The sequence below is a fragment of the Rissa tridactyla genome, chromosome 12 (assembly GCF_028500815.1).
Source record: "Rissa tridactyla isolate bRisTri1 chromosome 12, bRisTri1.patW.cur.20221130, whole genome shotgun sequence".
In the NCBI taxonomy this organism is placed as follows: Eukaryota; Metazoa; Chordata; class Aves; order Charadriiformes; family Laridae; genus Rissa; species Rissa tridactyla.
The window spans coordinates 11,761,535-11,775,300 of record NC_071477.1 but is presented as its reverse complement, the minus strand read 5'-3'; the positions used below and the strand labels follow the sequence as shown (position 1 = coordinate 11,775,300).

At 57.6% G+C, this 13,766-nt stretch overlaps 1 protein-coding gene across 4 annotated transcripts in view; it reads left to right on the top strand.

Moving 5' to 3' along the window:
- The window catches only part of PLCG1 (phospholipase C gamma 1), a 51,456-nt gene extending 37,815 nt beyond the window's left edge, over nucleotides 1-13,641 (top strand). Inside the window, exons 13-32 of one of the 4 annotated variants that reach the window (XM_054218253.1) lie at nucleotides 183-351; nucleotides 790-912; nucleotides 1,848-1,949; nucleotides 2,176-2,363; nucleotides 2,652-2,852; nucleotides 3,313-3,432; nucleotides 3,734-3,914; nucleotides 4,252-4,329; nucleotides 5,353-5,456; nucleotides 5,693-5,789; nucleotides 5,922-5,991; nucleotides 6,759-6,916; nucleotides 7,462-7,558; nucleotides 8,003-8,227; nucleotides 9,070-9,218; nucleotides 11,067-11,181; nucleotides 11,336-11,497; nucleotides 11,807-11,895; nucleotides 12,428-12,612; nucleotides 12,973-13,641. In XM_054218253.1, coding sequence (XP_054074228.1) covers nucleotides 183-351; nucleotides 790-912; nucleotides 1,848-1,949; nucleotides 2,176-2,363; nucleotides 2,652-2,852; nucleotides 3,313-3,432; nucleotides 3,734-3,914; nucleotides 4,252-4,329; nucleotides 5,353-5,456; nucleotides 5,693-5,789; nucleotides 5,922-5,991; nucleotides 6,759-6,916; nucleotides 7,462-7,558; nucleotides 8,003-8,227; nucleotides 9,070-9,218; nucleotides 11,067-11,181; nucleotides 11,336-11,497; nucleotides 11,807-11,895; nucleotides 12,428-12,612; nucleotides 12,973-13,015 — 2,656 coding nt within the window. In that variant the 3' untranslated portion in view covers nucleotides 13,016-13,641. Of the gene's footprint in view, nucleotides 1-182; nucleotides 352-789; nucleotides 913-1,847; nucleotides 1,950-2,175; nucleotides 2,364-2,651; nucleotides 2,853-3,312; nucleotides 3,433-3,733; nucleotides 3,915-4,251; nucleotides 4,330-5,352; nucleotides 5,457-5,692; nucleotides 5,790-5,918; nucleotides 5,992-6,758; nucleotides 6,917-7,461; nucleotides 7,559-8,002; nucleotides 8,228-9,069; nucleotides 9,219-11,066; nucleotides 11,182-11,335; nucleotides 11,498-11,806; nucleotides 11,896-12,424; nucleotides 12,613-12,972 lie in introns of all 4 variants that reach the window. The other 3 variants (XM_054218251.1, XM_054218252.1, XM_054218250.1) reach the window with 3 other exon arrangements.
- Nucleotides 13,642-13,766: the final 125 nt, after the last annotated feature.

Here is a 13,766-nt window from a genome sequence, read left to right as displayed (position 1 = left end):
CCAGCAGCGGTGGGGACACCTTGCTGTAGGGTGATTACGTTGAATGCTCAAGGCAGCACAGATCACTGTTGATGCAAACTGCTCTTTGAGGGCACAGAGGCCAGGTTTGGAAACGGAGCTTGGAAGGTGTTGGTTCCATCCAGACACTGAGCTGGTTCCGACGGCTCTTTTCTTTCTCCCAGTTTCCCCGTCATTCTGTCCATTGAGGACCACTGCAGCATTGCTCAGCAGAGGAACATGGCCCAGAATTTCAAGAAGGTCTTTGGGGACATGCTCTTGACCAAACCAGTAGATATTTCTGCTGATGGCCTTCCCTCTCCAAACCAGCTCAAAAGGAAGATTCTCATCAAGGTGAACCCCCTTCCCCAGCAAGGCTCCTTAATGGAGAGAAGGGGGGCAGATGGGGTGAGGGTGTGGGACCAAGGGCAGCTGCTTACCTCCGGAAGGGGTTGGTTGGCAGTGCAGGGTTGGAAGTGGAGACCTGATGCTAAGAACAGCTGGAGACAAAGAGCTGTCTTGCTTCAGAGGAGCTGCTGGGAAATGAGCTCAGCAGCTGGGTGCTGCCTTTCATGAGAGCTTGGGGGATGTTGGTATTTCTGCTGCAGGAATCGCCTCTGGGAAGAAAGGGTGGGACTTTAGTGCCATTTGGTGATCACGGTGGCATGGGTCTTACCTTGGGCCTTGCCTTAGTCTGGAGGAGCCCACTGCAGCAGGCCTGGAGTTTTGGGGTTGTTCACCAGGAAATCTGTGCTGCTTTTTGGGTGCCTGACCTGCTCTCTGGTCCCACAGCACAAGAAGCTGGCAGAGGGCAGTGCTTACGAGGAGCTACCCACGTCCGTAATGTATTCAGAGAACGACATCAGCAACTCCATCAAGAACGGGATCCTCTACCTGGAAGACCCCATCAATCACGTACGTCTCGCTCTGCCGCTGTCACCCTGGCCCCGCTCCGTGGGCGCCGTAAATGATGTGGTGACTCCGTAAGGCGCGGTGCTGGAAGGAAGGGCTGTGGTGCAAATGATCCAAGGGGCCGTTGGCCTCTCCTGTTTCTCAGGAGTCTCTGAAGGCTGGGGGAGTTTTTATGCTGGCTCTCTCCTGTGCTCTTCCCTAGGCATCTCCCGTTGGTCCTTGTTAGAGGCAGAAGGCTGAGCTAGAGGGAGCTCTGGGCTGATGCACTGCAGCTGCTCTTGTGTAGTCCGTATAGCCTGTTGTCTGTTGCTGCAGTAAGTCCTAGCGATGGCCTGCATTTCTAGACCCGGCTGCCTCTTACCAAGTGCCACTTAACACACCTAAACGAGCATTCCGCTTTGCAAAGCGCCGAGCGTTCATTTTACTTGTGAGCATTTACTTACACACAGTCCACTTCTTCAGCTGCTTTGCTTTGCTGAGGGGCTGTCAGGCAAAGCCACGTGCGAATGAAACAGGTTTTTGGAAAATAGGAAAGCGCAATGGTAAAGCCACGTAACCATCTCCGATGTCCTCATCTCTGATAGCCCCCGTGCTGAATCCATGCAGAGTGTTTTGGTTTTGCATTGATTTGTTCTTCATTTGGTCATCTCCTTTTAATACGTGCTGGGGTGTTTGCAGCGCAATCTGCAGCCACTTTGTATGTAAGACCTGTCACGTGCCTTTTTTTTGCTACTGATAAATCCGTGCTTTGGATCTGGGGGATGTCTGGGAAGCTCCTGTGATGCCACTGAAATCAGTGTTGCTGGTGACTGTCCTTCGCAAACCCATCGCCCCTCACTGCTTGTGCTGATGAGGAAGAGATGGTCCCGTGGATGGGTGGTGGGCCAGCGCGGCGCTTCCTCAGGGGGTCTCTTTGCCCAGAGTTTGTTTCCTTGCAGGAGTGGAACCCACATTATTTTGTCCTGACCAGCAGCAAAATCTATTACTCTGGGGAGACAACCAGTGACCAAGGAAACGAGGATGAGGAAGAGCAAAAAGAGGTGAGGGCTCCCTTGTGTGATGGTAAACTGCTCCCCTAGAGAAAGGACCTGACTGCCCAAGGGGCTGAGCATCTCCACTCCAGCTGACTTCAGGGGAAGATCCTGTGGTGGGAAGGGTGGGAGCTACTTCAGAAACTCCCTGGCCCCGGCTGGAAGCCCCCTGAACAGACAGAACACGGTGAGCCTGCCCTCAGTAAGCCCAGACGGTGGGTTTTCCCCCTGCCAGGTGAGCAACAGCACCGAGCTTCACTCCACGGAGAAGTGGTTCCACGGCAAGCTGGGAGCGGGACGCGACGGGCGGCACATCGCGGAGCGGCTGCTGACCGAGTACTGCATCGAGACGGGGGCCCCCGACGGCTCCTTCCTCGTCAGAGAGAGCGAGACCTTTGTTGGAGACTACACCCTCTCCTTCTGGTGAGGACCACAGGCACCAGCACGCTGCTCTCTGTCGCTCCTGGTGTAGTCTTCATCTTGACACTGTCTTCAGTGGTGGGGTCCCATTCCCCAGTGGTCTGCAAGCAGATTTCTCCCCTTTTTCTGTGCCCCAGCATCATGTCAACTCACTGTCCCGGTGCAGAAGGGTCAAGTCCCTTGGGAGCCTTGTGCATGGGGCAGGAATGCTGTGTCCAGCTGGAGCTGTGCCTGAAGTAGATGCGAAATCTCCATGGATGACCCTGGTTTTACCCCTTCCCTCTTCCGCAGGCGCAACGGGAAGGTGCAGCACTGCCGGATCCACTCGCGGCAGGATGCCGGCAGCCCCAAGTTCTTCCTGACGGACAACCTGGTGTTTGACAGCCTCTACGACCTCATCACCCACTACCAGGAGGTGCCGCTGAGATGCAATGAGTTTGAGATGAGGCTGACGGAGCCGGTGCCGCAGACCAATGCCCATGAAAGCAAAGAGTGAGTGCATGTTTAGGGAGGGTGGGTCGTGTCCTCTGGGCAGCTGGGACCCCATGGGAAACCCTCACAAGTCTTGCTGCAGTCCTTCCTTCCTTGCTGGGGGTCTCTGGTCCGCACGTGCTCCCCGTGGAGCTCTCTGTGTCCCAGCAGCCATGCTGGCCAGCTTCTTTGTTGATGGAGCTGGCTGTCTTGGAAGCTCACTGCAAAGAAAGGAGGTACCAGGCTTGGTTGGGATGCCCTTGCCCATGTCAACAAATGGTTCTGTTCCTGCCTGTCCCACAGAAAGGAGAAGACAGCCCTGTTGCCATGTTGCATATATGATGATCTCTGCTCCCTGTCCTCCTTTTGAGGATTCAGGCAGCCTTTTGTGGGATGGAGGGGAAACCGGGTGCCGTGGCAGAGGTGAGGGATGAGCTGGATGTACAGAGACCTGTGCACAGTGATGTGTCTTTCCTGAAAGGTGGTACCACGCCAACCTCACCCGGGCCCAGGCCGAGCACATGCTGATGCGGGTGCCACGCGATGGAGCCTTCCTGGTGCGCAAGAGGAGTGAGCCCAGCTCCTACGCCATCTCCTTCCGGTGCGTCCCTGGGAGAAGGGCGGTGGGCTGGGATGCTGCGGGGTGTGACAGAGCAGGAGAGGGGCCGTGAGCCTGACATGAGCCCTCCCAGAGCTCTTCTGTCTCCTGGATGGCCCTGCGTAAACCTTACGGCTCCTTGAGAGCCTTTAGGACCCCGCTCCTCCTCCCATCATCTCCTGATGGGAGATGGCTGTGCTCAAGAGCTAGCCCAGGGGTACATTTTGCTTGAGTGGCTTTATTTTGGCAGAGACCCTCTCTTGCCAGGTGCCAAGTGGCTTCTTTCTGTCTTTCCACCCGCCAGGGCGGAAGGGAAGATCAAACACTGCCGAGTGCAGCAGGAGGGCCAGACTGTGCTGCTCGGCAACTCCGAGTTCGAGAGCCTGGTGGACTTGATCAGCTACTATGAAAAGCACCCGCTGTACCGCAAGATGAAGCTGAGGTATCCCATCAACGAGGAGACGCTGGAGAAGATAGGGACAGCGGTGAGTGTGGGTGGCCATTGGAAGAGCGAAGCCAAAGGATGGTGGACAGGTCCTTTTGAGCTGGTACCTCGAAGTGGTGCTGTGTGAGCCATCTCAGTGCTTCACAATCCACACCTCTTAGGGCTTCACACCTTGTTGGAAACACTTATAGTGAGATTTATTGATGGCCCTCTGACCCAGGTCAGCAGGGAGTGTGGGCTTGGGCATCTCTTTGCTGTGTACAGCATCATCTTTGGTCTTGTGCTTTCCTTGGGGTGTTCTCCCCACCTCCCGCAAGGGAGGGGACCTGTTTTCCTGCAGAGCCACAGTTGTCACCACTGGCTCTTTGCTTCCACAGGAGCCGGACTACGGAGCCCTTTATGAGGGACGCCACCCCGGGTTCTACGTGGAAGCCAACCCCATGCCCACCTTCAAGGTATGCTCTCACTGCTTGGCACGAAACTTGCGGCCAGCGGGTCGAGGGAAGTGATTGTGCCCCTCTACTCTACTCTGGTGAGACCCCACCTGGAGTACTGCATCCAGCTCTGGAGTCCTCAGCACAAGATGGACATGGACCTGTCGGAACGGGTCCAGCGGAGGGCTACAAAGATGCTCAGAGGGCTGGAGCGCCTTTGTTGTGAGAACAGGCTGAGAGAGTTGGGGTTGTTCAGCCTGGAGAAAAGAAGGCTCCGGGGAGACCTTATAGCAGCCGTCCAGTGCTTAAAGGGGGCCTACAGGAAGGATGGGGAGGGACACTTTGTCAGGGAGTGGAGTGATAGGACACGGGGTAACAGTTTCGCACTGAAGGAGGGTAGATTTAGATTGGATATTAGGAAGAAATTCTTTCCCTTGAGGGTGGTGAGGCAGTGGAACAGGTTGCCCGGAGAAGCTGTGGCTCCCCCATCCCTGGAGGTGTTCAAGGCCAGGCTGGATGGGGCTTTGAGCAACCTGGTCTAGTGGGAGGTGTCCCTGCCCAGGGCAGGCGGTTGGAACTAGATGGTCTTTAAGGACCAATTCTATGATTCTGTGATTCTGTGAAACAACCTGCAGGGCCTGAGGGTTTAGCAAGTGTCTCTTTATTTTCCAAGAGCTGTATTATTTTGCATGCTCATTTCTAGACCATGCAGGGAGACAGGCTCTAGGCTGAGCCTGCAGGTTCCCAGGCTGGGCTGCCTCTTGTTACGAACTCTCCAAACTAAACCCATCAGTGGCTCTGGCCCAAAGGAAAGTGCCTGTGCGGGGCCATACCGGACTTGTGAAGTCTGGTTTGGCATAAATGGGGACCTCGATTTGTTCTGCAAGGGTCACTAGGGTCTGGCAGCCTCTGGCAGCAGGGTTGGATGCTGCCTGCACACGACGTACCTCACAGCCCCCCCAACAAACACGTCTCTCATCCCATGGGCTCATTGTCCATGTGTCCGTCCCCTGCCTGGCCTCATGGGACCCCTCCTCATTGCAGTGCGCAGTCAAAGCCCTGTTCGACTACAAGGCACAGCGGGAGGACGAGCTCACCTTCACCAAAAACGCCATCATCCAGAACGTGGAGAAACAGGAAGGAGGCTGGTGAGTGGGTCCTGAGCCTCCTTTTTCCCTCGGGGAGAGTCAAACCTTGGTGTCACCATCCATACAAAGGTGTGTCCCCTCTAGGGTTGGGTCTGTTTGGGGACTGCCCACAAGCTGCACAGCCCCAAAACCACGTGAACCAGAAAAGCAGATGACGGAGGAGCTACATGTCACCCGTGCCCCCCAGTCTGGATGCTCATGGCGGGTGCTGATGCTGCCCCTTCCCTCTCTTCCAGGTGGAGAGGAGATTATGGTGGCAAGAAGCAGCTGTGGTTCCCTTCCAACTACGTAGAGGAAATTACTGGTCCCAGCAGCCTGGAGCCGGAGCGGGAGGTGAGCTGGTGCCTGAGCGGAGCAGTGAGCGATGGGTGGTGGGGAGGAGTGCGTGTGCGCAGCCCCCTGCGCTCGGCTGCGCTGCCCGGCGCCGTGCCCCACACCATCCTGCCTGTGCTTCACTCCCAGCAGCAGCTGGATGAGAACAGCCCCCTGGGAGACCTGCTCGGAGGTGTCCTGGACGTGCCCTCCTGCCAGATCGGTGAGTGCCAGGGAGGGAGGGATGGAGGAGCGGGGGGCGTCAGAGCCGTTTGCAGGTCTTCTGGGCCAAAGAGCTTTGGTCTCCGCCTGTCCCCAGGCACCCCCGTGCCTGCCGCGAGGGAATGCATGTCTGTGGCGTGTGCTTGCCGTGCAGCGCCACGCTCTGCTGCTGCTCCCGGCACAGAGGGTGCCCCGGGGGTGTGGGGCTCCGGTGTGTCCCTGCAGCCTGAGTACAGCCGAGGAGCACCCGGGGTTGTGCCGAGGAGCCCCTCCAGCACGCCTTGGACCTGCTCCCCTCGGGCAAGGGAGCTCAGACCGATTTTGTAGGCTCTTTCTTTTCTGGAAGGATTTGTCCTCCCTCCCATACATGTGGTCCAGGCTCTGGAGCGCCTGGGCACTGCTGAGCTGGGTCCAGCCTGCAGCTCCCTGCCATCCCTCTGCTCCCCAAAGCCCAGAGGATGATGTTCCCACCTGGGCACTGCAGGGCACAGAGTGAAGAAGATGCAGGAATGGGAGGAAGAGTGCATTCAGAGGCCCCATGAGGGTTCTCAGCCCCCTCAGGATACACTCTGCATCCTCACCTATCACTTCTTGAGCTCCATCTTTTGCCTCCAGTGACCAAAAATGGGAGCTTCTCCTCCTAGCTGAAGAGTGCCAGGGCAGCCATGAGAGTCCCTCAGTGTCCTCTCCCTCCTCCCTCTGTGGTGTGAAGGACTTGGCTCAGCATGTGCTTGTGACCTTGCTTCTCTGCTCCCTCTTCGCACACAGCCATCCGCCCCGAGGGGAAGAACAACCGCCTCTTCGTCTTCTCCATCAGCATGGCCTCGGTGTCACGCTTGTCCCTCGATGTGGCAGCCGACACGCATGAGGACTTGCTGGACTGGGTGAAGAAGATCCGGGAGGCAGCCCAGACAGCTGATGCACGGGTGAGTCTGGAGAGCCCTCGGTAGGGGAGACACCTCCTTGCCAAGGCCTGGATTTCCCAGGAGCTGAGGAGCAGGTGGAGGCTGGTGGGGGGGTGGTGAGATGGCAGCCTGTGATAACTGGCAGAGCAGTTACAAAGGTGATAAAGACAGAGTAATCTTTGACAATATAGCAAGGGGTGGTGGCCATGTATTGTGGTTTGAGAAGTTCAGGCTGGTCCATCGGGAGGGTGTTGCAGTCTCGGGAGGTGGGGGATCTCCATCCATGGAGGGTGGCAAGGCTCAGCTACAAGGCCACAGCTGCCCTGTACTCATACCAGTGCCAGTCCTGCTCCAGGTGGGAGACAGGACCCACCAAGGGCCTTTCCCATGGCGCTTTTGTGGTGTCCCCCCATGCAGACCCAGCAGACCTGCTAGTGGTTCCCAGAGCGTGGGCAGGAGCGGCCACACCAAGGCCAGCGCTGCCATTCGTCCCAGTTGGTGAGCTGGGTTATCCAGCGCTGCTGCTCCCACCTGGCCCTGACACCCCTCTCTCCCTCTCTTGGCAGCTCTCTGAAGGGAAGATGATGGAGAGGAGGAAGAAGATTGCCCTGGAGCTTTCGGAGCTGGTGGTCTATTGCCGACCTGTGCCCTTCGATGAAGAGAGTGAGCATCTGCCTGTTTGGTGGCCACCACAGGCAGTCACCGTGGTGGTACAGACCCCACGGTGTGCCCCGAGGTGCTGCTTTGGCTAGATCTCAGCAGAGGACAGGTGTCCAAAGCAAGTTGGAACCAGTTGACATTGGAGCTCTGGAAATGTCCCTCTCCGCAGGGTGATAGTTCCTTTCCCCATCCCTCTCTTGCTGGGATCTGTCACCATCCAGAGCAGCTGCTGAGGGAGTTGGACTGAGGAGCATCATGCCCGATCACAGAGAGCAGTTTTGATGCTTTCAGCCATCAGTGTTGGGCATGGGCAAACCCCCACTGGGGCAGAGCAGGGTCTGCCACAACCTGATGGAGGAGAGGATGGTGTTAGGAAGGGGCCCAGGGTGGTTGAAGCGTCTGGAAAGAGAACATGCTCCTGGCTTATGCTGTGCTGTCTCCTCCCAGAGATCGGCACAGAGAGGGCCTGTTACCGAGATATGTCCTCCTTCCCGGAGACCAAGGCAGAAAAGTACGTCAACAAGATCAAAGGCAAGAAGTTCCTGCAGTACAACCGCCTGCAGCTCTCCCGCATCTACCCCAAGGGCCAGCGTCTCGACTCCTCCAACTACGACCCTCTGCCCATGTGGATCTGCGGCAGCCAGCTGGTAGCTCTCAACTTCCAGACCCCAGGTGAGGGCAGCAGGCAGGGAAGGTGGACATGCTCCTGGAGTGCCAGCCACCTGCCTGCACCCCTGCTAGCCTGGTCCTGGCAAACAGGGGGTCTAGAAGGGTCCTCGGGTCTAGGAGGAGCTCAGCAGGGAGCAAGACCTGGTGTTCAAGTCCAGATGTGTGGTTGCAGCAGGGGAAATGCGCTCCCGGGGGTTGGCTTGAGCTGGGCTGAGGGAGGAGGCTGTGGTGCCATGAGGACAAGACGAAATGGAGACAAAGCAGGGAGTTCTCCGGAGGTTCCTGGTGACAGGCAGGGGGGAGGTACCAAAAGGGACAGTGCAGCCCCAGCCTGGGGACACCAGCAGGTCGCAGGGTCTGAGTCAGGCTTGCTGCTCTGCTCACCTTTCCCCGGCTTCCGCTCCTGCTCCTGCCGTGCAGGCCAGCCTTCCCCTTTCCCTGGCCCTTGCCAAACCCTGCTGTGACCCGTTCAGCTCACCAACCCACCAGAAAACTACCTGCCTCTTTTTTTTTCCTGCTGGCTTTTTCGTTCCTTTTGTGAATTCAAGCATCTCGCAGGGTGGTTTGGCGAATGCTAGAGCCAGCACAAGGAAAGCTGAAAGGAGAGGGAGGAAAAGAAGGGGGTGACCCATGGAACACTGGGTAGTTGGGCAGATCCTGCATGAGAAAGTCACCCTGTGGCCCCAGCACGTGCACAGGCTGCAGTGAGACCATGGGACATGAGGCATTGCCAAGGGATGGGCCAGGTCCCCTTGCAAAGGGCTTCCCACGAGGCACCAGTGATGGTCTGGCTTGTGGAAAGGGCACAGGGTCTCCTCCCTCCATCTCCTGCCTGTGCTCTCCAGACAAGCCCATGCAGATGAACCAGGCCTTGTTCATGTCCAACGGCCAGTGTGGCTACGTCTTGCAGCCCACCAACATGCGGGATGACATCTTCGACCCCTTCGACAAGAGCACGCTGCGGGGCGTCGAGCCGCTCTCCATCTCCATTGAGGTCAGTACCTCCACCCAGCGTGGGAGGAAGATGGGGTCGGATCCAGGTGGTTGTATCAACCTTGGGATGATTTAATGGTTTTTCTGGGTTCCTGACCTCTGCAGCTGCTCCTCACCAAACCCCTCGGCCCCTGTCCCACACGCAGGCTTGGAGAGCACTCACGGAAGGGGGAGACCCATGGGTGCTGCTGAGGGAAGGACCACCGACCTCCCCGGGTGCCTGGAGTAGCAGGAGCATCCCTGGGGTGCTCCTCCTGGACCCCTCCTGCCCAGGGCCCAGTGCCAGCAGGTGGCATCCACGAGCCACGGAGGTGGCATCCCTGTCCCCAAAGCTTGGCTGGGATTGTCCGAGCACAGGATGGCGCGCAGGATGGCTCCCAACGGGGTAACACAAGGGCTGTGCCTTGTCCCCTCCTTGTCACTCAGTTGCTCTGGGCTCCATGTTTCCATGTCCCCTTGCTCATGGCCCATCTTGGGAAGACAGAGCGGACTTTTCCGCCCATTTCTGTGTTGCACAGCTGGTGATGATAAGAGGCGGGGGGCTGCTGGTGGAGGGTACCGGAGGATGGACTGAGGATGCCCATTGACTCTTTTTTTTTCCCGGATGGCGGGACTGGGGCTGGACCATCCCTGTGTGAGCTCACGGAGCTGCACAGCAGAGGCTCTACAGGGGTATGGGACAGCTCGCCAGGCAAAGCTCCTGGAGGGATGGGAGGGCTGTGGCTGTGCCAAACCAGACGGCTCTCATGTTCGGAGCAGCGGCTGTCCCACGAGCCCGTACAGGCATCCCTACTGGTCTTGGAGCCGAGCTGTGGGGCGGCAGGCTCCTTTGCAGACCCTGGGGAGAAGGAGGCAGTGGAGATCCTGCCTTCAGGTGCTCGCAGGTTTCTGGCACAGGCACAAACTGCAGCTCCTCTGAGGCCACTTCTGTTTCGGAGTGATCCCACCTAAGAAAGCCACAGCCCTTCTCAAGGAGGACACCCCATCATGTCCCATCAGCATCACTGACCCCCTAGCCACTGAAACCCTAAAAATCCCTGGCACCATTTCCTTGCACCATCTATTTTCCAAACTCTTCCTGCATCCCGGGATGCAGCTGCAACCACCAGGTTTCAAGAGTCACCGTGCCGCAGCCTGTCACCGTCTCCTTTAAGAGATGGGCTCAGCCTTTTGTCCTCTGGCAAAACTGCCCGATGTCCCCACCAAAGCCAGCCTTCATGGATGGAGAAGCTGTCTCGAGCCCAGCATGACTCAAAGCACATGATCCAGCGTTGGCAGCGCGTCCTTCCCCTGCAACAGCAGCGTGCCGACAGCACGCTGGAGCGACATATGGCCGCTGGCAAGAGGGAACTGGGATTTCTTTCTCCTGCAAGGAAGCAGTTTGTCATTTGAGTTGAGCACAGACTGTGCTAGGAACAGGAGGCAGAGCAGCAGCAGAGAGCAGCTCCTTTTCGTCCTCGAGGCAAGGCAGGAGGGCCGAGACGGTCCGTCGAAGAAGGGGGTGGCCGGCGTAGCGCTGCAGGCAGGGGCAGGCGGCTCGGCTGGAGGAGGGATGCCCTGGTCCCAGCCTGGCTGTGCAGGCGGCAGACAGGAACCTGGGCCACTTCAGCTGCCTTTTTTTTAGGGTTTACACATCACGCCAGTGATCAGTAACACCAAAGCAGCTTCCAGGGGTGGGAGCTGTTTTTCTCCAAGGGGCAGGTTGGGCTGGGCTGGCTGTCAGTGTCTCTTCTCTCTCCAATTAGCAGAGACAGGGTGATTTATTTGGAAAGAAAATGTCTTAGTAGGCAAACAAGGTTTTTTTCCTTTGCTCCCATCTCATACCAAGTCTCTCCTGCTCCCTGCACAGGTCCTGGGGGCCCGGCATCTTCCCAAAAACGGAAGGGGAATCGTTTGTCCATTCGTGGAGGTGGAGGTGTCTGGGGCCGAGTACGACAACGCCAAGCAGAAAACGGAGATCGTGGGTGAGCGAAGGGAAGGGAGAGGGGACACACCACCACTCCTGACCGTGTCGTGAGCCCTGGGCACTGCAGCAAAGCCCCCCGAGCTTGGGTGGGCAGCAGGGGGGACACGGGGCTGGGTGGGGGCTGCCCATTGACACCAGTGTTTTCTGATTAGCGGACAATGGCTTGAACCCTCTCTGGACCCCGAAGCAGTTCCACTTCCAGGTCAGCAACCCCGACTTTGCCTTCCTCCGCTTCGTGGTGTACGAGGAGGACATGTTCAGCGACGAGAACTTCCTGGCTCAGGCCACCTTCCTGGTGAAAGGCTTGAAGACAGGTAAAGCGCTGGGGGAAGCAGGGGGAGAGTGTCATGGTGGTCCTCACCACGTTGCTAATTGCACTGAGAGCCGGGGAGATGCTGAGTTTCACGGGAGGACGCTGTCAGTCCCCCGTCTGGCTCAGTCCCTCCTGTCCCCATGCCCAACCAGGGAAAGGATGCAAAAAGCCATGTGCTTACATCCCTCGGGGCCAAGTGCCACTTGAGGAGAGCTGGAAGGGGTGGAGAAGACCCCCTTGAGTTCTGTGCCAGGGGATGGACATGTCCCTGCCTGTGCCATGAGTGATGCCGGGGCTGTCTCTGCTGTAGGTTTCCGAGCTGTACCTCTGAAGAACAACTACAGCGAGAACCTGGAGCTGGCTTCCTTGCTGGTGAAGATAGACATTTTCCCTAGCAAGGTAAGGCCATGAGTGTCCTGCACGGTCTGCGAAGCTCAGCATTGCCTGGCCTGAGTGCGTGCAGGACGGCTGAGATTCCAGTGCTGCATGGGGGGCTGGCGGGTTGGCAAGCACTGGGCCACCTCCTGCAGCGAGCTGGAGCGTTTCAGGCAGGGTCCTGCCCGGGCTGCACTGGACTTGCCTGGATATTCCTTCAGCAAGAGCTGGAGGAGGCAGATTTGCTCCGTCCCAGTTCCCATCTGCGCTCCAGGGAAGTTACAGCTCAGCATCATGGAGCCTGGCTGGCCCGGGGCCACCTGCGTTGGCATAAGCGGAGGGCAGAGCTCTTTCGGAGACAGATGTTTCTTTTATTTCTTTGTTTAAAATGATGTTGGAGGGAAACAGCGATATTTGTTGAAGACAGAGCAGCTGCACTTTGCAAACCCCCAGACCCCACGAGCCCTGCGTGGCAGGACTGCCTTTGCTACGAGACAATACACTTTGAAATCTTAAGCCCTTCACTATATATGTATTTTTTTTCTAATCCAAGCAGGAGAACGGCGAAATAAACCTCTTCAGTGCCTCAGCCCTACGGGAACGAGCCGGGGATGCTTCCAATCAGCTGCTGGCGAGCAGAGGCAGGGAGGGATCCTTTGAGTCGCGGTACCAACAGCCCTTTGAGGATTTCCGAGTGTCGCAGGAGCAGCTCGCTGACCACTTTGAGAGCCGGGAGCGAAGGTATGGCGGTGCTCGCTGAGCTCTTCCCAGCATGAGGACCCCCCTTTTTCCCCCCCCCAGCATTTAGCCTCCTTGGTGCAAGCTGATAAAGGCAGCCTTCCACTAGCCCAGAGCAGAGCTGCAGCCTCCTTTGCTGCGTGGAAACCCTAAATTTCAGCCTGAAAGTTGTGCTAGTCGTCCTTGGGGAAATCGCTGCTTTGGGGTCTGTGGGAGTAGGGTGGGACAAGGAGCTGCCACCCCCCTTTCCCCCAACCTGGGGGGGGACATGCTGAGCCCCCCACTTTCCTCCTGAGGAGGGGTGGGGGGGTGGCTTTTGACACCGGAGCATTGCCCTTGATCATCCCTGTGTCCCCCCTGCAGGGTACTGCGGAGGACCCGGGTCAACGGGGACAACCGGCTGTAGCCCATCTCGGCGGGCGAAGGCACCTCCAGTGCTTGTGAATCTCACGGCACGCTGTGAACTGGTTTCTATGGAAACGGCACTGCTATGGCCTACTTTCAGGCAGCTTTTCCAGTTTCTCTGCTGAAGTGTGTTCCAGTGGAGAACTAAAAAAAAAAAAAAAAAAAAAATTGGAAAAAAAACCCAACCCAACCAACCCACCCCTAACCAACCCCAAACACCCACCAACCTTCACCACCAAGCCCTTAACAGAGCGCATGGGTGCGTGCAGCCTGCCAGCCGCCAAGGTGAGAGACGAAAATGTCTATAACTGCAAGGAAAGAGACCCAAAAAAAACCCAAACCACAACCAAACCCCAACCACCCCTCTGCCGTCGCTGCTCTGCCTGTATTCCCGGAGATCCCGCTCCTGCGCCGCTGACGGAGCCCCTTTGCAGCCATCCTTTGCTGTGCCCGTTCCCAGCACGCCGGGCGGGGGGGACTTAAATGACCATGGCAGCACCTATCTCTGTCCTGGCGGCATCGCATCTACCTACCTGTATAGCCACTGCCTATGGGTCCCGTAGTGAAACTCTACGTTTACAAGGCCGCTCTAGCTTTAAACGACAATAAAAGTGTCAGTATTACATGCGTGGTGGCTTGGGTGTCTGGCGGTTTGCCCCCCCGCAGATGTGCCGAGGAGCCGGGGTGCAGCCCTGCCTGGGGGGAGGCTGCGCTCATCCCGCCTTCTTTTAGGGAGTTTGCAGCTACTGGGA